This window comes from Xiphophorus hellerii, chromosome 5, assembly GCF_003331165.1.
Source record: "Xiphophorus hellerii strain 12219 chromosome 5, Xiphophorus_hellerii-4.1, whole genome shotgun sequence".
In the NCBI taxonomy this organism is placed as follows: Eukaryota; Metazoa; Chordata; class Actinopteri; order Cyprinodontiformes; family Poeciliidae; genus Xiphophorus; species Xiphophorus hellerii.
In genome coordinates this window covers 23,077,055-23,099,699 of record NC_045676.1, presented here as the reverse complement: position 1 = coordinate 23,099,699, position 22,645 = coordinate 23,077,055, and the positions used below count along the sequence as shown (strand labels likewise).

The 22,645-nt window shown below is 39.7% G+C and overlaps 2 protein-coding genes across 11 annotated transcripts in view; both read left to right on the top strand.

Moving 5' to 3' along the window:
• Positions 1-65: 65 nt before the first annotated feature.
• Positions 66-18,566, top strand: epn3b (epsin 3b). Of its 4 annotated transcripts, none has more exons than XM_032562259.1 (12): positions 66-398; positions 6,058-6,262; positions 7,137-7,295; positions 7,430-7,513; positions 8,820-9,156; positions 9,535-9,653; positions 11,086-11,172; positions 13,257-13,380; positions 13,561-13,728; positions 14,626-14,721; positions 15,603-15,896; positions 15,985-18,566. In XM_032562259.1, exons 2-12 carry the CDS (start codon positions 6,194-6,196, stop codon positions 16,275-16,277), a joined length of 1,830 nt encoding a protein of 609 aa, XP_032418150.1. In that variant the 5' UTR covers positions 66-398; positions 6,058-6,193; the 3' UTR covers positions 16,278-18,566. The 4 variants fall into 4 exon arrangements, with proteins under 4 accessions (XP_032418150.1, XP_032418149.1, XP_032418148.1 ...); XM_032562258.1 differs by having other exon boundaries at positions 13,558-13,728; XM_032562257.1 differs by having other exon boundaries at positions 13,257-13,410.
• Positions 18,567-19,885: 1,319 nt separating this feature from the next.
• Positions 19,886-22,645, top strand: part of qtgal (queuosine-tRNA galactosyltransferase) — a 29,426-nt gene continuing 26,666 nt past the window's right edge. For 4 of the 7 annotated variants that reach the window (XM_032562274.1, XM_032562278.1, XM_032562277.1 and 1 more), the window contains exons 1-3: positions 21,065-21,506; positions 21,719-21,835; positions 21,927-22,026. In XM_032562274.1, the coding sequence (XP_032418165.1) occupies positions 21,393-21,506; positions 21,719-21,835; positions 21,927-22,026 (331 nt within the window). In that variant the 5' untranslated portion in view covers positions 21,065-21,392. Of the gene's footprint in view, positions 20,004-21,064; positions 21,507-21,718; positions 21,844-21,926; positions 22,027-22,645 lie in introns of those variants that run through there. The other 3 variants (XM_032562273.1, XM_032562279.1, XM_032562280.1) reach the window with 3 other exon arrangements.

Here is a 22,645-nt window from a genome sequence, read left to right as displayed (position 1 = left end):
AGTGAGTGAGCGAGTGAGTGAGTGAGTGAGCGGTGTGTTGTAGTTTATCCAATGCGGATTTCACAGTCACCGACTCCCTGCTCGAAAAGCTTCGGATCCTCCAGGATAGGCCGGGATCACCGCTGAAAGCCTTTTTACTTTACGGCTTTTTAAAAATTATTATTTTTATTTTATTTATTTATTATTTTTACTAACAACAAAAGACCCACAGTGATCTGGAGACTCTTAAAAGCAGGACGAAGATGCGCGGAAGGGACTTGTCCCGACGCCGCTAGGCTGATCCCGGCAGAGGGGGAGAGAGCCGGTCTGTGTCTGCGGCAGGAGTTTGAGAGGAAAGCAGCGGCAGCAGAAAGGCGAGGATGCTCGGCGGTCAGGGCGAGAGATGAGCAGCGGTCATGGTAAGAAGCAGAAACACACCGTCGCCCTTTAATGTGCGTATTCGTTTTCATTGTATTGCCTCTCCACCTATGCCGCCGCTTTACCTTTTAGCGTGCGTGTGTGTAATGCAAGAAGGCAATCAATACTTCACATGGCAAATCCTCACATCCACCGCATGAGGGGGCGTGTGTTGAGACGCGTTGGGGGTAAAGAGGGGGAGTTTATGCAGACCTCTGATGGCCCCACTGCCTCCCTCATCTCCCCCTTCATCGCCACCCGCTCAATCCACTATCATGTCAGTCCTCTACCGGTAACCATTGCTTCATCACTGCACACCAAGCTCTGCCTGCTTATTGCTTTTTCTTATGTAGGCAAGACACTATGTAAAATAATGAAGCGTGCACCTGCTACCACAGCACGCATGCGCACTTTCGGACAACGGGGTGACGTTAATTCCGAAAAAAATGACGCACGGGACTCTAAAACTTGAACATTTGTTCTTGTCAAGTCGATAAATGAATTAAAGCCCCACTTTGTCACTTTATTGCAGCATTCAGACTCAATTTCTGGCATGGGTCACCGTTGAAACCAGATATTTTCATACACTCAGTAAAAATACATTTCTTTTCTCACTATCTGAAGTCAAATCAGACCGACGTTTTAGGTCCGTTAAAATCACCAAAATTATTTCTATTTGCCAAATTCCAGAAAACTTTTTAGATTTTTTTGCTTTTTTTGTTACTTTTTTTGTATGTTGTGCTTTAAGGATTTAATTTGAGCCAAAAAGGTAATTTACCTTAACATGATTTGCTTGGATTGTTTCAGTGTAATAAATATTTATTATCCCTAATGGCCCAATGTCTTATTGATCTGTGTAACTGAAATAAAGCTTGGCCTATATTTTGTTCGTTAAACAATATTATTGAAATTGGGGATTTTTTATTTTTATTTATTTATTTATTTATTTTTTGCTAGTGTTTTATTCTGAGACCAGTCAGGTGAGACATTTTAAAACACAAAATCTTGCTATATTTTAGTTTTCCTTGTCCCTTTCTAGATAGTATACCACCAGAAGAAATATTAGTCAGAGCAAAAAAATAATATTTTCTACATACTGGTGAATTGAAGATGCCTTTTCAATTTGTAATATTTTGATCTCCAAAGACTTTTTGCCATCAGCTGAGTGTGAGTTCATTCAAAGATTTAAAAGAGTAATTTCACTGCTTCTTGCTTCTTAAGTAGCTTTATATCCGTTTTATTAAACTGGACACATGGATGTAAAACCTGTCACAATAGAAAAAAAAAACACAGACTACAAAATGTAATCTATTTTTATAGTCAGGTATCAATGATTACAATGTGCTATAAATAATCAATATTTGGTTGAAGAAAACCCAGCCTTGAGTTGATAGAGTGGAGCTCATCCAATAGCCAAAACAGTAGAGTTTTATCACACTGCTACCTCAAAAGTGAATTACTAAAACAGGTAGATAACAAATCATGACTACTGTACAGGCCATACTTCACACCCTAATGTCCGGTGTGTTATAGAAAAGTACATGGAGAAATTGATGTAACTGAAAACTTGTATTTCAATAAAAAGACTAAATATATTTCAATTTTATTTGAATTGTTTTGCGCTAGTAATGGACGTGTGTGAGTCAGAAAATGTTTGCTTTCAACCTAATATTGCTCTGTATGATTTATTCTGTTAATTCCCAGAATGTCTCCACAGTATGAGCAAATGCATTATCTTACAAATGAGTCTGCTACGTCCCAGAGGCAAACATCTGGTTATTTTAGGATGCTAATCCACTTTTTGCTTTTATGTGTTATAATCTTTCGATCGGCACTTTGGGCCTGGGAGTATTTTGCACATTACGGGGTTTTGACCATCAGGTGAATTTCTTTTGTTGTTTAATTGTTTATATGACAATGCTGAATTCCTCATCAGAGCACTGTTTACCCTCTGTGTCATATTAATTCCTCAATTTGACATGTTTGTTGTGATGTGAGGCTCAGATGAAGACGACCAAATCATAGTGTTTTCAAACACATTCCAGTTTTTAGCATGAGCAAGCGAGTGAGCGTGTGCATAAGTGTGTGAGCTGGTCGAAGATGATTGTGCAGAAAGCTGATACTGATTGCAGCTGCTGAGCATTAGTTCCCTCTTCATGCTTGTCCTTCTCTCTGTGTGCCTCTTGCACCTATACAGTCTCCTTCATGCTCGTCCCCTCAGTGTTTTGTAACAGAGCCATCTGCATCTTAGGCTCCCGGTGCTGCTGCTGCTGCTGCTGCTGATGTTGGCTTTTCAGCCAAACGAGGCGTCCTCTGCATCCTTCTAGTGTGAGCGGTTAGAGGGCAGCAGTGAACGGTCAGTTAAAATCACAATTTGATTTTGTGGTTTTAAATAGGCTGGATAATAGCACGGTTCCACAAAGTGCTCAATATGGATTAAGGTGATTAAACTATTGGTTTATTTATAGTTTTTGTCTTTTTTTCTGACTTTTGCCGACACTATTAAACTAAGATCTAATCAAATAGATTTTTTTGGGAGGGGGTGGGGAGACATGTCTTATCAGTAAAGTAAATAAAAGGCCTGAATTAATTTGGATAAGACTTTAGGAAATTTTTAGAATTTATAATAATGTAAATATAAAGATACCAAAATGTTATGCATTGAAATTATACATTCAAGTCTTTAGTGCAGGGGTGTCCAAAGTGTGGCCCTTAAAATGACTTTTGTCTTGACCCCTGATACAAGTTTAGAATAGTAAACATTTGGCAAACAGAACAGAAAACAATTGAGAACCTAAAAAATTAGAAATTGTCTTTTCCGTTTAAAGGGCAACAGTCCAAAGCCCGTTTTGTGCTCTAGATCTCCAATGACATAGAATATCATAGAAATGTTAGTTTTTTGTTTGTATATAATGTATGGATTTTTAATTTAGCTAATTAAAAATTTATTAAAATAAAAATCAGTTGTTTAAATTTGCCAGTTTTGGCCCACGGGGCAAAATGTGTGGACACCACTGCTTGAGAGAGTGAAATATCTGAATATTTAACCTGTCAGCAATAATGAACGAATGATAAAGAATGTTAGATTGCTGGATCTCATTGATTTTTCAGGTTAGAAATAGCAAAAAGCAAAGACCCAAATATAATTTTACATGTTTTAGAAAACTTTGTAAGAACATTTGTTTACTTCAAGAGTCAACAAGAATAAACAATAAACTTTCTCTTAGGTTCTCCCTGCTTTATTTATTTCAGGAACAGACCTACACATTGATTAGCACTTATTTCTATCGCTGTACTTTGAGAAGGCATCTCAGGATGAGTTTTACTGTGTAGCACCATCTACGTACAAGGTACTTTCAAGTGCCTTATAGGAAGAACAATTGAACAGAGGTAAAATAAAACATCTTATGTGACAAAAAAAAAAAAGAAAAACTGAGCATTTCGGTGATAAAACTTATGCACATCAAAAGATGAGATGACAGCGGAACAACCTTAGCTTGTTTTCGTTTTCTATTCTGCACATTGCACTCAAAGAATGGCAGCATGACGCACCGAGAACCTCCCTGGTCTATGACTAAGACATATGCACAGCTATGACTTTTGACAACAGATTAGGTCATGTATGTAGGCACTTGTGACACACTTTGTGTCTAAAACAAACAAGCTGCTTATGTTCGTAGGCACACGTTAGGTGATGTTCAGTAGCACTTTTAGTTGTGTTTACGTTTAGATGGATTATTTAAAAAAGGAATCAAACCACGATTCTGTTCCCTGCTGAAAACACTGAGTGACAGAATGCAAAGGTGAAGGTTCGTGGAAGAACCTTCGCCTACTTGAAAATGTTCACACCACTGTTCAGATTCCAGATTTTTGCGCTGTTTAAAAAAAAAAAAAAATGAGGGCATGAAAAATGATTTCAAGACATTTTCCATATATACGGTAGTATGACGTTTATCTTGTACAATTTACCTGAAAAACAAATCAGAAAAAAAATATGTTGCAGTAATTTTGGTTGCATGAGTGTACACATCCTTTCATGCTCTGCTGAAACAACTTTTAAATAAATGTTTAAATTTTTTATCCTGTTCGGTAAAAATATTTACACACTTTGCCTTGTGAAACCTCTTCAAGTTTTTACGCAAATTTAACAAATTTGGAGAGTTATGCCTGGAAAAAAAGGGGGTGAGTTCATTTTTTGAGAGAAACATTTTGTTTTCAGGTCGTCTGGAAACGTTTTGCAAATATTTTATGAACATTTATGTTTTTAATACGCTGGATTTAGGTGCTAAACTGTTTTTATTTATGTGTAAACTGAATTTGGAGATTTGAAAGCTATTATCACATAAGTTGTAATGTTAAATCACATCACTAGATGTTTTTTTATTCACTTTTAATTCCAAATTGCTATAGCTTTCAGTAAAAAAGGAAGTTCTACTTACTGATTTATTCTATCAATAAATTGCTTATTTCAGACAAAGAAAATGATTTGAAATTCTCAGCTGTTTATGAAACATCTCATGGCTTTAAGACTCTAAGACCAAAGTGAAGCATTACACTAAACTGAAGAAACATTTCAGACAGAAACAGCCTGGTGACTCATTTTAATTTAAAACATCAAAATTGAGTATTCTTCTTGTTTCTTTGTATGCATTCACAAATTTAGCTGTGAGCTTTATGCAGATTTTTCTCCAAGGGAAACTGAACCTTTAAAAATGCCTGGCGACAACTCAGAAGAAACAGCTGTTCAGTCAAATCTCAGCTCAGCTACAACAAAGATTAGGGACAAAGCTCAGAGAACGGTGGAGTCTTTATTTTAAACAGAGTAAAGTCTTTGAGAAAAGGATGAAAGATGCTCTGAGTGTAAAAAGAAAAACCCAACACATTAAACGCAAGAGGTGACCTTAGGTTGTGATCCATCCAAGCGTTTCCAAAGGCTATGGGGTAAAAGATCATAAATCTTACAACAGAAGAAATAAAAAAGTCAGGTTGCCTTCAAGTCAGATTAGATTGAAACGATTGAGGTCACACTAAATCAGCCTGGGTTTACTGGGTTAATGATGCTCGCTGTAATCAGAGGGAGAGCGACAACATCATGGGAGCCCAGAGTCATCAATTCCCCTGAGTTTCCTCTCAAATAGGAGTTTAGAAAAGAAAAGTGGGTTGGGAGCGTGTAGGGGTGTGTGTGTGTGTGGGGGTGTGTGTGCGTGTGTGTGGGTGTGTCGGCGTGTGTAGGGGTGTGTGTGTGTGTGTGTGTGGGGGTGTGGGTGGGGGTGTGTTTGTGAGTGTAGATTCTGGCCTGGATAAAAATGATTTTCAATTCAAGAAGCTTCATCAGACACCTGAGAGCCAGAAACTGTGTGACCTACTTCTGTGTGACTGGGCTGCCGCTCTCCATCACCAGGCTGTGTTTATGATGCTGAGGACAGGCTCGCTCACGTTCGATGTTTAGAATTAAATGCTGCAAGCTGTCATTTAAAGTCTGCCAGCTGTTCAGTCTTCCTCAAAAGCACAACTATTTCTGCAGAGCAGAGGAAGGATGTTATTATTCCGGAAACAACCATTGACCAGTGCAGAAAAAAAGCAATGTTTATAAGTTGATTATGCAGTCTATTTATACTTATATACTGTATATTAATTTATCTCCCTGGCTGTTTCTTACAGGAGCGCCCTGAGAGTCGTGACAGAGAAGAGGAGTCCTCCCTGGCATAGCTGCCTCTTCTCTCCTTCAACGTGCTGATCCCCTAACCTCCCTTTTTAACTTGTGGAGTATTTGTTTTTGCTTTCGTCACATTTCACCATGACAACCTCCGCCCTGCGACGACAGGTGAAGAACATTGTGCACAACTATTCAGAAGCAGAGATCAAGGTAGTTATTGTCTCCTGACTCCTATAGTAACACCTACAGTGCTCCTGAAAAGTATCTGCCCCATTACACTTTTTTTTCTTTTAACATTTTTACTTTTTTTTTTTTTTGTCACATTCGCTTTTGCAGTATTGTTTGAATTCATCCACATGGGGGGAGGGGCTTGAGCGTGAGCGACCTCCTTAAAGTTGCGCCACTTCATCTCAATCAGATTCAAGTTCAGACTTTGACAAGGCCACTCGGAAATCACCATCTTGGGTTTTTTTAGCCATTCATTGGTGGATTTGCTGGTTTCCTGCCGCATAACCCGAGTGTTCCTTCACCTATGGTCATAAAGTGATAGTCAGACATTCTCATAAAGAATTCATGGTTCTGTCTATTATTGCAAGTAGTTCAGGCCTGAAAGAAGCAAAGCAGCTCCAGACCATCACACCATCACCACCATGTTTGACTTCAGTTGGGATGTTTATTTTTGGAAATGCTGTGCGAGTTTTACTCCAGATGTCAGCCTTCCGAAATGTTCCACTTCTGTCTCATCAGTCCACAGAATTGATGGGTATTTTCTCTGAACAAATGAAATCATCATCTGAACTCTTTTTTGTGTGTGTGTGTGTGTGTGTATTTAATCAGGTCGTGTTTGTCTAATAATTGAATTTAGTTTGATTACTTTGATTTCTATTAATCATTACTTTGATTAGTAGAAATTTAAAACCAGAAGAAATCTGTAAGGGGGTGAATGGATTTTCACTTTACTGCGTGTGAATCAAAATAGATTCTGTCTGTTACTGCAGTATATTTAAACATTTGGATTGCTTCCTGATGCTGATGCCTGAGGAGAAGGGGAAAGCTCAAAGATCATGTTCTTGTCAATGTGAAGGTACGCGAGGCCACTTCCAACGATCCATGGGGCCCGTCGTCGTCTCTCATGTCAGAAATTGCTGACCTGACCTTCAACGTCGTGGCGTTCGCTGAAGTCATGGGGATGGTGTGGAAACGGCTCAACGACAGCGGCAAGAACTGGAGACACGTTTACAAGGTTTGTTTCTCTACACCCAGACAACAAGTGCTTCCAATATTTACAGTAACGTCTACTGTATGTGTTCTTTTAAGAGAACTGAAAAATAAAGCACGTCTGTGCAAATATTTTCCAAAATCTGTGTCTGAGTCCAGGCGCTGACTCTGCTGGATTACCTGCTGAAGACGGGATCGGAGAGGGTAGCCCAGCAGTGCCGGGAAAATGCATTCACCATTCAGGTACATAATTACTCTTCAGGACAATCTGCAGTTCAGCTGTTTTTTTTCATTATTATTAGTATTAATATTGACCCTGAAGACCAATTCTTCTGCTACATTTTATGCTGTACCTACTTAAAATGAAACATAAACCAAAACATGTAAAAGTATTCATAATCCTTGAACATTTACATATTTTTGACTGAGTCATGATCAGTCAGCACTACAATAGAGCCAGTTAGATCATACTGATGTGTTAGAATGGCCTAGTCAAAGTCCAGACCTAAATTCAACTGAGAATCTGTATCAAGACTTCAAAAGATTAGATATTTAGTGATGTATTTAAAGCAGTATGAATAACTTTGAGCTATTTTTGCAGTAAATAGTGATTCTTTGAAATATCTTTTTTTTTTACATTCGCATTAGTCAGATTTTTATTTATAAACTGTCATATGTGTGTCGAATGCATAATCATTTCCATACAAAAATACAGCAGTTTGTGGTAGCAATGTGACAAAATGTGAAGTTCAGAGGAATAAATAATTAAGAACTAACTTTATTAATTTTGTTACTCTAAATGTGTTTTAAGAAGCTTAATGAATCATCTAATTTCACAATCATACAACTATTTATTAAGAGAGGCTTCTTCAGATTCACTGTGATACAGACTGCTAGAGGAGATCTTTCCTGCCAACAGCCATCGTAATCTACAATAACTCTTTGAAGAATCTGAATGAATGAGTTACTTCATTTCATTTCCCTTTGGGATCATTAAAGTATTTTTAAATTTAAATTCACGCAAAAAGGAGTCAAATATCGAAAGCTTATATTGCACTGTACTACATCTTATTTTTCAGTTTCTGTTTTAAGCAAATATTTTACATACTACTTTTGTTGGCTTTATGCAATTATCATAGGCATAATCATCAAACTTATTAGAAATAAACACTAGAAAGATATCGCCTTTTGAATCAGTGTAATATTAGCTACAGTTACTTTTTTAACTACTGAAATAAATTCACCTTTCCATTATATGATCATTTATTTTTTTACAAGGTTGTTATATATTGGTGCAATACAATACAGCTTTATTTAGCACTTTGAAACATGTAGAAATCCTCCATATATTTGAAGACATGCGTTCCTATGTTTGTGAAGCGACAATTAGTGTTTCCGCTACTTCTGCTTTAAATATACTATCGATACCCTAATGGATAAAACGCCAACCTGTTCTTCCACATTACTCAAAAGTAAAAAAAAAAAAAAAAGAAAAAAAAGTCCAAGCTGAAAGTGTTAGTAAAACTGTGTCTTGGTGTCTGGGTTTCAGACCCTGCGTGACTTCCAGTACGTGGATCGTGACGGCAGAGACCAGGGGGCTAATGTTAGAGAAAAAGCGCGACAGCTGGTGTGTCTGCTGAAGGACGAGGACCGACTGCGCCAGGAAAGGAGTCAGGCGCTGAAGACCAAGGAGCGAATGGCTGGGGGAGGCACGGGAGGGGGCAATGGGGCTGGGGGTGGGGGTGGGGGTGGCGGCGGCAGCGGCGGCATGTACGGAGGTATTCCTCCATCATATCACCCCGGCAGACGTACAAGTCAGCCCAGCATGGCTGTGCTGTATGGGGAAGAATTCAACCGCTCCAGAGGCTCGCCGTGCTCCTTTAACTGTGAGTTTGACTTTAAACTCATCTGGACCACTGAACCTTTTTTTGTTTTCTGCTTTAGTCATTTGTAAAACGTATTATTTAGACTTCTACCATCTCTAATTAAGCGTTTTTCCAACCATGGCCCGGGGCTCTTCAGTCAGACTTCATTTCTTTACATTTTGTTTCTAAGTATCAGTAGTTCCACGTTTTGTGAAGGAATTTTTAAACGTTTCATAATTAGTTGCTTCTTAACAACATATTTGCAGCCTTTCCTTCAAAACCCTTCCTCCTTTTATTGTCACGATCACAAAATATTCAAAGGATCTACTTACCCCCTCTGCCCCGTGCCATTGTGCATCTGTTCCTCACCCTGCCTGAACATGTCTGTTCCCTCTGCAGCCTCGGCCTCGTCTCCCCGCGCCGCTTCAGACCTGGAGCAGGCCCGGCCTCAGACCAGCGGGGAGGAGGAGCTGCAGCTCCAGCTGGCATTAGCTATGAGCAGAGAGGAGAGTCAGAAGGTAAGACGACAGAGAGGCTAAGAGAAATGGACCTCACTGTCTCACGCTGTATACATCACCTTGGCTCCTGGCAGACCCCCGTGTTGGAGAAAAGAGTCTCTGTGTCACACCATCAGCATAGTCTAAATGAGTACAACCCAGTTTCCTGAGAAGTTTGTAGCTGAACCGTGAACTTGAAGATGGTGGAGCTCACCCTGGCGTCATTCAGCAGCGCTCAACGAACCGTAGGTCTGAGTGATGGAATCAGTTTAGCTGCAGCAGTTTTAATGGGGGCTCAAGTTTGATAATGTAGGACTCTCCCATATTTAAGTTTGACAATTTTGCCTGTGGCTTTGCGTCATACATTAAATAATTGATATTAGTAAGAGGCTTTTGCTCCTATGTTTTATTGCTTAGGGGAAGGAAACATATATATATGCATATACTATATACAGTATATATATATATATATATATGCTCACATTTAAGGTTAGTTTTGTACCTTTTTTCAGGAGGAGGTGTTGCTGACATTAAAGATGAAGTTATTTTCAGGCTTTTTACTCATCTTTCAACAGTTTTTGGCACAACTAACTTTGAGTGATCAATATGACTAGAAAAGCTTTACATGGTATTTGTGCGTCCTTAAAAAGTATTAAATTCACTTTAAAAAATATAAGTTGGCCTTAAATGTGTCAATCACAGGACTTCCTGAAACCTGCAGATGCCCTGATTTAGCATTTAGCTACCCCTCCTTATCCAGAGAGGAATAAAGGTTTTGTTGTTCATCTTTACCAGCAGTACCTTGTAATGTGTAGGGCTCTTTAGAGGACCCCTCCGGCCCCCCCCCCCAGTACTAGAGCCACATGAGTTTTTGATGTCTTAATGGTCTTCATTAATGGAAATGTTACAAATGGTTTTAATACTCGTCCACAACATAAGCCCTTCCTTCCCCTGTTGCCATAGTGATGGATGAAGACACACAACTGCAGATTGCTTCAAGCTTTTGTCAAAAGGAGCAAGACAAGGTACAAACACAGATAGAAATCTGTCTCCTAACTGCCTGAAAAAAACCTTTATTAACCTTTCAGTGTCGTTTCATATATTCCTCATATGACACTTTCCTGCAGCTCACTGATGAACTTTATTCTACTGTTTACTTCTTTTTTTTCTTCCTTTACCATCTTTGTATTTTAGGACTTTCTGCCATGTAGAATCATGCTTCCTTTAATGGAATATGAAATCAGTGTTTTTTATATATGTACTGTATATACACCCAATGTAACTTCTAGGATGATTTTCCCACTGCTTTGCTCTAAATCACTTCTTTGTAAACCAGCACAAAAGTCTCTGGTTTGCATTCATTCTGCCAGGCGAATGAATGTGGTGTTTTGCTAACGGCGGTGTGCATTCGTGGGTTTGTTGCATTCATGATGTCACGATGCCGCCCCTGCAGGAGCAGCGCTGTCGCCAAGGAGACGACTCCCTGTTACAGAAGGCCCTGGACGAGAGCAGGAGAGAGAGCCAGTCAGGGACGCACGAGGTTAGTTTGAAAATGCGTGCATATGAGCCGGACGGCTCGTGTGTGTGTGTGTGTGTGGTAAATGCAAATTTCTATAGAAAGGTGGGTGAGAGCGTTTGTAGGTGGCAGCTGGCAGGCATTTTGAGAATGAAGCAGAGTTTTTCAGCTTGTATTTTGGAGATATGGAGGAGAAGCGAAACCGGAAAATGGACAAACGTTGACAGTGAGCTTTGAGAGGAGAACGGAGGGCTTGCTTCAGGATGAGTCCCGTTTCTTCTCGCTGTTAAATGTCACATTACCCTAAGAGTCCTAATCTGGTTGTACATCTCTCTCTCATATCTCTGTCAAAAAGCCAATCAGACTCACTGACTGTGTTATGTAAATGTCCTCGGGGCGTGTAATTGGCTACACCATGTACGCATTACTCTTATCATAGAGAGACAGGTGCTTTCAGCTGCGTCAGTGAGGCACCATGGGAAGTGGATGTAATGGGTCTCCAGCTGAAAAACTCTACAGCATGCTCGCATTATTAGGCACACACACACACACAAAAACAAAGGCCGTCATATCAGGAATAACAAAACCACAATCTGTTCATTCTGTTAATTATGACCTTATTTCATTCCCTCACTATTCCATGAAGGTCATTTTCAGCTTGTCATGGTGCGTTTTGCCTTATTTTGTCGTGTGCCGATGATACAACATGGTGTTTTTAAGGCTTGCCGAAAGCGAAAAATGGTGGCACGGGCTTGAATTTGCTGTGAATTTTTGTCAGTACGCACAATCAAAATTACACACATGCTCAAACACACATAAGCTATGAAACTGATTGATGAACGACCAACAATATCATCTGGCGTGGACACAAGCCGTTTCCTTATGCAATCTGAAATAAGCTGAAAGACTGGGAGGATTATTTTTTTGTCAGTGTTCAAAAACTTGCACCAATCATGCATAACATTAGAACCAGTAACAGGTGAATTAACACATGTTGGTGGGTGTAATATATTAGGTGGTAAGTGAACAGTTTTTTGTAATAGTTGATGTGTTAGAAGTAAAAGAAACTAGTCCAGTTTGAGGATCCATGTATCTGCATTCCACCTTCATTATTTGGGTTAATATCTCTTAGTAAGTTGTAGAAACCATTGGCTTTTTGGAGCCAACCAACAAGACACTGGTATGATTCTGGCTTGATATTTGAGAACTCATTTTAGAAGTGGTGGACATAATTAAATCAAATAAAGTTCACATTCCTTTAGGTTTGGGAAAACTATCCCAGCAGTTTGTTGGCAGTCTGCCATTCGATTCCAAACCTAGTATAGATGTGTTTGAGACTTTTGACCTGTTGAAACACCCAATCATTTTAAGGTTTCCATTGTCCAGCAGTTATGAGGTGAAGTTGATCAATTTAGTGGTATTTGATTTGTTAGTATTTGCTGTACAATGAGCCAGTACCTCAGCTTGGAGATGCAGTAAATTGTTATTTGGTTTGAAAGCTTCACCTTTGTGGCCTAATGGCCTCATCTTTGTCTTGTGTGACAAACATCTTGTTTCATCTGCAACCACCTGACTTTTTCATGTTGGCAGCTGTGGGACTCAGATGAGCCTGAAGGTGTTGGGATCAGGAGCTACTGTATTTTCTTGCTCAAATGAAACTGTATTTGGATTATTTGTAGGATTTTTGTTTTAACTAGAGCACAATTCTCTACCGGCCTTTCTCACGAGTGTGAAAAATCTTTGAAGTTCGTCTTTCAGTGTTCATTGACTTCGTTGAGCTGTGTGGCCATTCATTTACTTTTTTAGCCTGTTAAGTTTAACTTGCAGTAACTATTAATGCTTGACTTGTGATTTCGGACTCTGTGCTTAAACACAAATGTGTGAGTAACTGATAAATGATTAATTGGTGCATCTGGTGTGGCACTTTGAATGTGAAACGAGTAGTACTGTGACAGATATTTCATGATGAGTTCATGAGGTGAAAAACAATATTTGTTGAGCGTTTTTGTTGTTTTTTTCTTCTGAATATCAGTTTTTTGTACTTCTGTTATGTTTAGTGAATTGCATGAGAAAGTCGTCTGTCATAAATCTTTCGGTTTTCCCTGTAGTCTGCCATGTTGGAACTGGTGGACATATTTGGATCCTCGTCTGAGCCGCAGCCTCCCTCCAGCGACCCTTGGACATCAGCTCAGCCTTCCTGTACCATCTCCTCCAACCCCTGGGACTCTGTAGGTGGGGGCCTCATGACAGGAACAGCCACATGTAAGCCAGCATGAAACTCAAGTACTTAGCAGTCCTTATATATAGACTGCTAAGTCAAATAGATAGACAGACAGACAGACAGACAGACAGATAGATAGATTTCTGTTTTTTTGCCACACTCAGAGAAGATCATGTCTGTCTTCACAGCAGTTCAGTCCAGCACTCCTGTGATTAATAGCTCCTGGGTGGCTCCGTCCTCCTCCTCTAACACGGCCAATCCTTGGGCTCCATGTACCAACTCGCACCCGGACCCTTGGGAAGCGGCACCTGACCTCTCCAGTCCTCTTAATAATGCGTGGGACAGCCCAACAGATGGTGGTACTTTACACTTTGTCCTTTATCAGACATTTCAAAGACACGGGAGAATGCACATACAGTTTCACAAGTATCCTTATCCGTTGAACTGTTTCACATTTCGGCCCTTAATAACCACAAACCTATGTGTTTTAGTCGGGGTTTTATGTTATAAAACCCACAGAAAGTATATCATAACTAGAAAGCGAAAGAAAAACGGTACATATGTTTTTGTTTTATCTTTGAGAACAATTTCAAATTGTGGCATCCATTTGTATTTTGCTGATTGGACCATGCTAACAAGTAAATGTGCTGTAATCTCAATATTCTTTAGTAGCTGTGGCTGTATGTTTAGGGTTGATGATGAACTGTGCCCTTGTCTCAAGTTTTGTTGGCCTAAAAAGGTTATCTTTCAAGATTTATAAAAATAGGTTTTTTACATATTTGGTAAACTGTCACTATGCACCGGACAGTATAATATAAGACACTATATGTGAAAAAAATGTAGCTCCTCTTCCTCCTCCCTATTGTCCTGAAGTCAACTGCAGAAATGCACCGTTGTCGGTCAGAAACAACCAATCAGAGCCAGGAGGAGGGTGTTAGTACTGTCAATCAGGCTCGTGAACACGCTGCTCTCCTGCAAGAAACAACCTAACATTATAGGAAAACTGTTTATCCGCCATGATTGATGGCTATGCTTACTAGCCTGATCATTCACTGCAGGCTGTGCTACAAAGAACTGCCAAGGAGGGAGGGAGTGAGCAGTGCGTAAAATCCCAAAAAGCACAAAATCCCCTCCAACATCAATGAACTCTTTGGTTGTAACTGTAAATGCGCTTTAAGGTTACTTTAAATTTGTAAACTCATAAGTATTATATTCTATCTATGCTGATTCAATCACTTTTCATTTTCCCCACACAGAACACGAAGGGACTGATCCGTTCACTGCACAGGAAGAAGAAAAGCCTCAGCAGGAAGTTCCCAAAGCGTCCTCCCCAGAGCCCGCCAGCCCAACAGGTGGGGAGACAAATAAACACATTTGGCTAATTTAGCTGTAACATTTTTAAAGTCAGCAGAACTCGGTTTTTCTGCAGCTATTCTTCACACTTCACAGAGGGAGATGCTCTTCTTGGAATGTTTTAACGCAGCTACAAATATGAGGGACAAAAGGAGAGTGTTGTTTTAGCTTGAGCGAGAGGTGAGAAATACAGCAATGTGAACAAGTGTGTAACCCTCACAGATTTCTAAGGTTTTTGCATAGAATAAATCCTGCATTTAATTTCCACAACAGAATAACACAAGTATCAGTGATAATTTTTTTTCCCCTTCTCATTCTTACATTGGAAACTAAGTGCTTTTTTTATTTACATAATTTTACACAAACATCAAGATGAAAATGTGTCGGTCCTCTTTCTGTAAATGTTTTTCTTTGTCTTTTTTTAAGAAGCAGAAATAAAATAACTGTTCTTTAAAAATTACGACAACTTTACTGTGGTAGAGAGTTATTGAAAATTGTGTTGGCTTTTCACAAAAGGTTATGTAATATTTGCGGCTCTATAGTAGTTTTATGTAACCAGACTGAGGGCAAAATGACTCTTTGGTTTGTAACGATTGCAGACCTAGAGTGTTTGTTTACTCGGTAATTTATTTTTTCAAAATAACTTTAACATGTGAGCAGTCATGTTCACATAAAATCCCAATAAAATACTTAAAATTTTATGACTACAGCATGCAAAAGTGCAAAAAAAATAAGTCAAAAGACTATGAATACCCATTCACCATTTACCTGTAGGAACTCAAAACATTTACGAAAAATACATTAAGGATTTTTCTGTGTTAAAGTTTTCTTTCTTCAGTTTTTGATTGTTTTGTTGATCAACTTTGTGCTCCTTTTCCAGATGCAGAGATGTTTGCAGATAGAAATGAGTCCGAACTGTTTCCTGAACTAGACTCCAACTCAGATCCGTTTAAACCGGACCCACCAGCGAAACACCAGGTGAACGGTTGCAAGTCGGCCAGTCCGGAGATGTTTGACCTCTCCCATTTGGCGCCGCCTCTTAGCGCTCTGCCCGTTCGTGTGTGCCGGACTCCGGAGGCTTTCCTTGGACCCACTGGGGCCTCGCTGGTGAATTTGGAGACTCTGATTCCCCCGAAACTCCCTACGAAGACGCAGAATAACCCCTTCCTCTCAGGTATTACGCTGATTCTCTGTTGTTCACCCAGTTACTGCTCGCATGTAGAGAATTTTATGTTTACTTTTACCAAAATCTGTCCTCTCAGGTCTGAGTGCACCGTCTCCCAACAACCCCTTCCACTGCGACCAACCGCGGCTCACCCTCAACCAGATGCGACCCTCGTCCACGTCTCCGCTGCCCCCTCACATGCTGCCGTACAGCCCGTCACTGCCCCTCCCTCTGCTCCACCAGCCGCCCGTCCTCCCCTCCTCCCTCACACAGCCTCCCTCTGGGCTCCTGGACCTCCCCTCTAACCTCCCCCAGCCCCTGCTGCCCCTATCTCCTCGACCGGCACCTCGCGTTCAGACGCAAACGCACAACCACAACCCTTTCCTTTGAGGCTGCTGCGGCACACAACCCGTGGACTCTAAAGGGAATGATGTACGCCAGCTGCAGTAAACCTAGTGTAAAAGAGTGTGAACTGGTTTGTGGTCTGATGTCATTAACTTTCAGTGGATGTAACAGATCCATACGGTGAATCTGTGTCTGTCTAAAGACACGTCAGCTGCTATAAAACCTAAACTCACTCATTCATGCACTCAAGCGTGCCTCAGGATGCATAAACACGAACACAGCAACAAACTGACGGACTGTATCTGAAAAGTCTGGGGGTGTTTTTGTCCTCTCGTCAACTTTGACGCTCCAAGCCCCGCCCCCCTCTGGCCGCACCGACAGACCGCTCCGTTTCATGAAGCAACACTCTCTGATTGTCCCCCAAGCATCACTGGGATCTTTGCTGCTGCTTCACCGACAAAAGCATGAATGCGTTTTACTCACAAGACTGCAAGCGATGTTCTTCTGAGAACCGGAGATGACTTACTTTTTAATCTGATGATTTGATCAGTATGTTAAGCTTTCCGCTAGTGGAGGAGGCCCCAAACTGTGAGATATAAGAAAGCACAGAGCACAAATTGAACTCATGGACTCCTTCCTTTAGATTACGAAATGTTGTGAAAAAGTATTTGCCTTCATTATAGATTTCTTCATTTTTTGTCGTACTTAATATGTTTTGATCACTAAACCACTTTTAATAATGCCTCAAGATAAACTGTGCAAGTATAAAACACAATATTCAAATTTGAAAAAGGAATGGCTTTCTAAACTGATTCCCTGGCAGCAATCAGGAACCAATTAGAAACTTATTGATTGCTGGCTGTGAGCCTTTTTCATTACCTGGAGGAATTTTGCCCCCCTCTTATTTGCAGAATTGTTTAATTTAGTAACAACTGATGTCTGCTTAAAGTCGTCCTTCAGCATCTCAACACAGAGTCTCTGCACATCCTTAAAAAGTCTTAAGTTGATGTATCTATCTACAAGTAAGGCCTTAAAATGTCTTAAATTCATTTTTAAAAATTTGAGCTGGCCTTAAATATGTAAATTGCAGGCCTTAAATTATTTCATGTTTTCTATGTTTTTGTTTTTCTCTGGACTTTTTTTTTTATCAGGCATCATCCCGGTGTTCTGTGACTCGAGATGGTTGAGACTCGAGTCTATTAACCATTAACTAGCTGCTAATATACACTTGCTAGCTAGTTAGCTTTGCTGCTTCCATTTTGGGTAAGTGGAAATTTAGCGCCATTTAATTGTTGAGTTTGACTATAAATTTGAATTCATAGTTTCATTAGTCATGGACCATTGGACCACCCCAGACCATTGCACTACCACCATGTTTGACTAGCAACCCATCAAGGTGTGACGGGATGGCACTTAAGATCTTATCGCCTTTTTCATGTTGTTAGAGAGGTTCTGTTTAAGTGATTTCTTCAGTTTCTTGATAAATTCAACTCTTCAGTTCTGGCAGTAATCAGACTCGAGTGTTAAGCTAAAAATAAATGATTTATCCCATTGAGATTTAACATAGGTTGCAATTATATTTTTTGGCTTGGGTGGCTTTCTTCCTTAATAAATGAGGTCTGCTCTCTATGGTTTCTTTCCTCTGTGACTAAAAGTGATTTAATGTTCCTAAATCTTTAGGAGTGACAAAGATGCAGAAACAGATCAGTTTTGTGAGGGTGCAAATACTTTTTCACGGCTTTGTAAAATTGTCATTACCTTTAATATCCTGAACCTTCCTGAGCATCTTGTTCTAAGTTAACTGTCTTATGTCATTTAGAGCAAACAGCCCCTTCTGGACCTAGGCTAAGCCAGCCTACGATTGATTTTGCTACCTAAATGTGGACCTACTTAAATCTCTGATTGTATCCGTGCCTGTTTCCACTGATAGCCCAAACTTCACTCCCTTGAAACCGCTGTAGAGGACGTCTGGAAGAACATATCACTCCTGTAATGGGATTCAACCTAAACTGATGAAATTGATGGAACTTAACTACAGAAATCAAATTACAGACAGATCATATAGCTTACTTCAGATTAAATGCCTGATGAGAAAGTAGGTAAAAGCGTAAAAGAACTGAAACCAGATGTGAAGATCTTGGCACACTGGCAGTTTGACAATAAGAGAATCAGAGAAAAATCACACAATGAGACACTTTATCACTGCACTGAACCTGGACTTGAATGTGTAATGCCTACTTATAAACACAAACAGGCTTGGTACATATGTATCTACTGAAAAATATATTGCTGTATTATGAAATATTATACCAATAAACAGCTAGTGTTTGCATTTATAGTTTCAAATGTTTTCATTTATTCAGGAGTCATTCTTCCTCTTGTTACAATTGTGAAAGTGGAAAACCTTTCAAAATCCACAGCTGCAAAAATGATTTAAAGCACTGAAAGCTCCAACATGACAAAGACAATTCCCTACGACAAAAAATAAGAGTTTTAAAATGTCATAATTTAATCACTGAGAAACTTTTTTGAGCTGACTGGTACAGTGCCTTAGAGAAGAATCTATAGGCCACAATTTCTGTTTTGGATTTTATCACATGCACACAAACATCAAAGTATTTTGTTAGGCTTTTATGTGATTGAACAACAGAGTTGGTGAAGTGGAAGGGAGATTTTTGACTGTTTTCAACACTTTTCTCAACAGAAGTCTGATGCATCATGTGTAGTAGGCCCCGTTTACACCGATTCCCCTAACAAAGCCATTGTTTTCAATTTTCAAAAAACATAAAATATATATTTATGATGCTTAGCATTTGAGTGCTAAGCATCAACGATCTTGGCATAAACAATGAAAGGAACTTGAACTGTGACCCTGTAGGACATGCTTAGCTGCAGAAAGGGAATAGAAACTGAAAGTGTCTATGCACGGTTTTCTGTGACAAACATTATTCTAAAAGTTTCATAGACACAACCCTGTACAGTAATAGCTTTTTTAATGTAACCAATCAGTGAAATTTAACCCGATGACGAAGCTTTGAATGCTATTTGTCCTGCAAATTAATCAAAAATAGGGCTTACGTTGTATATTCTAAATAACCACTAGATGGCAGCATGTCTTTACTATGCAACTGTTTGAACACAGAGTCACTTTTTTTTTAAACCAGCCCCTTACTGACAAATGACCTTACTCTAAATACTCAATATGCACCTGACTGTTAGTCAAAGAGTGGGAACTTTTAATGTCTGAGGATGAGATTAACAGGGATCACATTCAATAAACACTCAAATATATGTTGCATAATACATTTCTAAGAAATAATGACGATCAATTGAGCTGTGGTTAACACTGCTGCCTTTGCAGCAAAAAATATCCCATGTGTGAATTCTGGCCTTGTTTTTTGTTTTTTTTCTTGCATTGAAGTTTGCATTTTTGTCACTTGCCATCTGATCACAGACCTAAGCAGCTGCAGCCTCCACCTCCAGATACAGTAAATCAACTGCTGCGAACATTTGATATGCAACTTTGCCATGTGGTCTTGATTTTGTGGAAGAGGGGGAGCATAAACAGGCAGTGGTGAGTTATTGTGGGAATTTTTTTTTTTTTGTAGGGGAGTAAAAACTCCCCTACAATAGAACTATTTTCTATTGCAAAAGTTTCCGTAGAAGGATAAGAGACAATGTGAACCTGCAGAACAAAAAGTTCCACATCAGCAGTAACCTCAGGCTGAACTTCTAAAATGGAAACATCTGAGTAATACAATCGTATGAAAGGTAATTATGTGTGACTGTCTGCAGCTATCCATCTCTATTTGTCAGAAATTAATAACCGGTTTGCTTCACAGCACCGGTGCAGTACGCACTGCAAGTCTTATGTTTCAGAAGTCAACAAGTCGGTGAGAGAAATTAGTTTGCAGCAAGGATGACAGAAGTAACGGTTTCACACTTTGGCACAAATGCAGAAAAGTAAACAACCTCTTGCCGCTCTGTTAGACTTGTCTTAATCTGCCAATGGATCTGCAGAAAAGTGCCAAATATCTTCTGGTTTTAATTAATCATCACCACCCCCTTGGAGCTGTTGTTTCTGGCCTGCGGTGGGGGTGGTCAGCCAATTCAAGAAGCTTTCAGCCTGATAAATTAAAGCTACTGTAGGCCCGAGGAAGGCGCTGCTGCTGCAATGTGGGAACGATTAATCTGCTGGGGAAATGAACCACAGCATTTACTCAATATCTGTCCAACGTTGGTTCTTAGCTGCAACCTGCAGTTCCACGTAAGAATGGGATTATGTGGTTATTGGTAACCACTGCTAGAAAGTGCAGCCCCTATGTAAACATTAAATATTCCTCTTCTGCTTTTCATTATTGTTTTTATCCTTATGAAGGAAAAACAAAAGTGTAATTAAAATCTGAAGACAAATACAACTAACTTCTATATATTTAAAGTGTGCTTTGATATATTTGATATTATACTGACGATATATTTTGTAGCTATATAACTTTGTATTTATATAAACAGATTAAAGGTTTTACACAACTCATCAAAAACACTCTTATTGATGTATCTGTTAGAAATAAAGCTGAATATAAAAATATATCTGTGTATAAAATACACAATTCCCAAAGTCTTGTAACTTCATCAATCCTCTTGATATTAAAACATAGTTTTAATTTAGTACATGGTTTAAAGCAGGGTTTAATAATAAAAACGGCTCTAATGCAGAAATCATTATTCAAAAGAAAAGTTAGAACGGTAACGTAAACGTCACTCTTTCAGAAAACTGGCAGCGAAAAGAACCAATCCAGTGTCTGTCCGTGTTTTGTAACAGCCAATCAGCGTCCTGAATTCACTGTATGCGGAACTTGCTACATTTCACACTGCTCAGTTCAATTTGAAGCTTTCCGCGTTGAAAAATGCCCTAATAACTATCGCTAAAACCTCTAGAGCAGGTTTTATTAATGCAGTTTTCTGGTATAAATACATGTAACATTGCTAGCTGTTACAAAGTTACGGCTTAATGACAGTATTATTCACGTGTTAGCCTCATGGCTGACTCCTTGACCGTAAGTAGCCTGTACTTCATACCAGATTCAAGCAGCTAAGGTGAAGCTAGGCGACCACTGAAAGGGGCGCTGGTAGTGGGGACTTGCGGCAGCGGGGTTGGGGATGGACCCGAATCCAGCAAAGCGGCTCCGGACGGCGGAGGAAGAGGAAGCAGAAGTGAGAGAAAACGGAGGAGGAGAGCAGCCAGAGGCGGAGAGGAGGAAGACGGCGGATGTGGTGGGTGATGGACAGCATTAAAATAAATTAAAAAGCATACGTTTTTGAGCCCGCTTTGTGATGTTTAAAACAGACAACATTTACAAACACTCTGACTTAACACCCTCTCATTTCATTCATACTCATGCCCCTTGTTGCTGTTTTTCTCTGGTTGCCACAGCATCAAGCATTTGCAGTAAGTCAGAACTTTCTCCATTTCCTCTCTCCTGCAGAGTATCATCATGCCGGTGCACAACGCATCATCTTGGCTGGAGGAGTGTCTGCAGGCCATAATGCACCAAGACTTCACCGGCTCCATGGAGCTCTCCGTGTTTGATGATGCAAGCACAGTATGGTGGTTTGTTCTTTTTCTTGTTCGTGCATCTGAAGTTGTAATGTGAAGCCGGTGACATATTATTTATCCCTGTGCATGTTGCTCAGGATGACTCCAGGAAAGTGCTGGAGGCCTGGAGGGAGAGGATGGAGGATCGGGGAATCTCAGTGGTGATCTCTGGTCACGGTTCTTCCCAACCCGGAGGAGGTCAGCTTAACTGCCCGTCGATTGTGTGTTTGAGCTGATAGACTCACAGTTTTACAGGATAAAAGGCTTAGAGCTTCCTTCAGGTTCAGTTTTGGATTTTCACTATCATACCCGATGGTTTGCATCTCATCTAGGTCTGTTACCATAGTAACTGATGCTGGAAACCTAATCTGTTCTGTTCTGAAGTGGGCTAGGGTTTCTGGCGTTTAGAGATATCTTGGTGCACTTTAAATTAGACAAAATTGACTAAAAATGACTTTTCAGCAAGATATAGGAGCTTGTTTTAAGTCAATAACTCCTTAATCTTGATTAAAAAGTTCTAGTTCCATTGGCAGATTATTTATGACAAGACATTTTCCCTTGTTATAAGTGAAATAATCTGTGACTGGAATGGGTATTTTTTCATCAATACTAAGGAATTATTGGCTCCTGAAATGTTACTTGTAAGTCATGTTTGTTTTATTTCAAGAGTACTAAGATATTTTCACTAGAAACTAGAAAAAAAATACTTGGTAAGATTTAGTGTTTTTGCAGTGAAGCACTTTGTCAACCAATCAGTGCTCTGAGAGAGTATATCTGGATCACTCCAGAACTGTTCACATTATTTTCAGTAAGGTTG

Bases quoted from the DNA above. Each gene is read 5' to 3' on its own strand.
- epn3b (XM_032562256.1), top strand. From the start codon at position 6,194: ATGACAACCTCCGCCCTGCGACGACAGGTGAAGAACATTGTGCACAAC. The intron at 9,157-9,534 runs GTGAGTTTGACT...TTCCCTCTGCAG, and splicing joins CTCGCCGTGCTCCTTTAACT to CCTCGGCCTCGTCTCCCCGC. The intron at 13,729-14,625 runs GTACTTTACACT...TTCCCCACACAG, and splicing joins GGACAGCCCAACAGATGGTG to AACACGAAGGGACTGATCCG.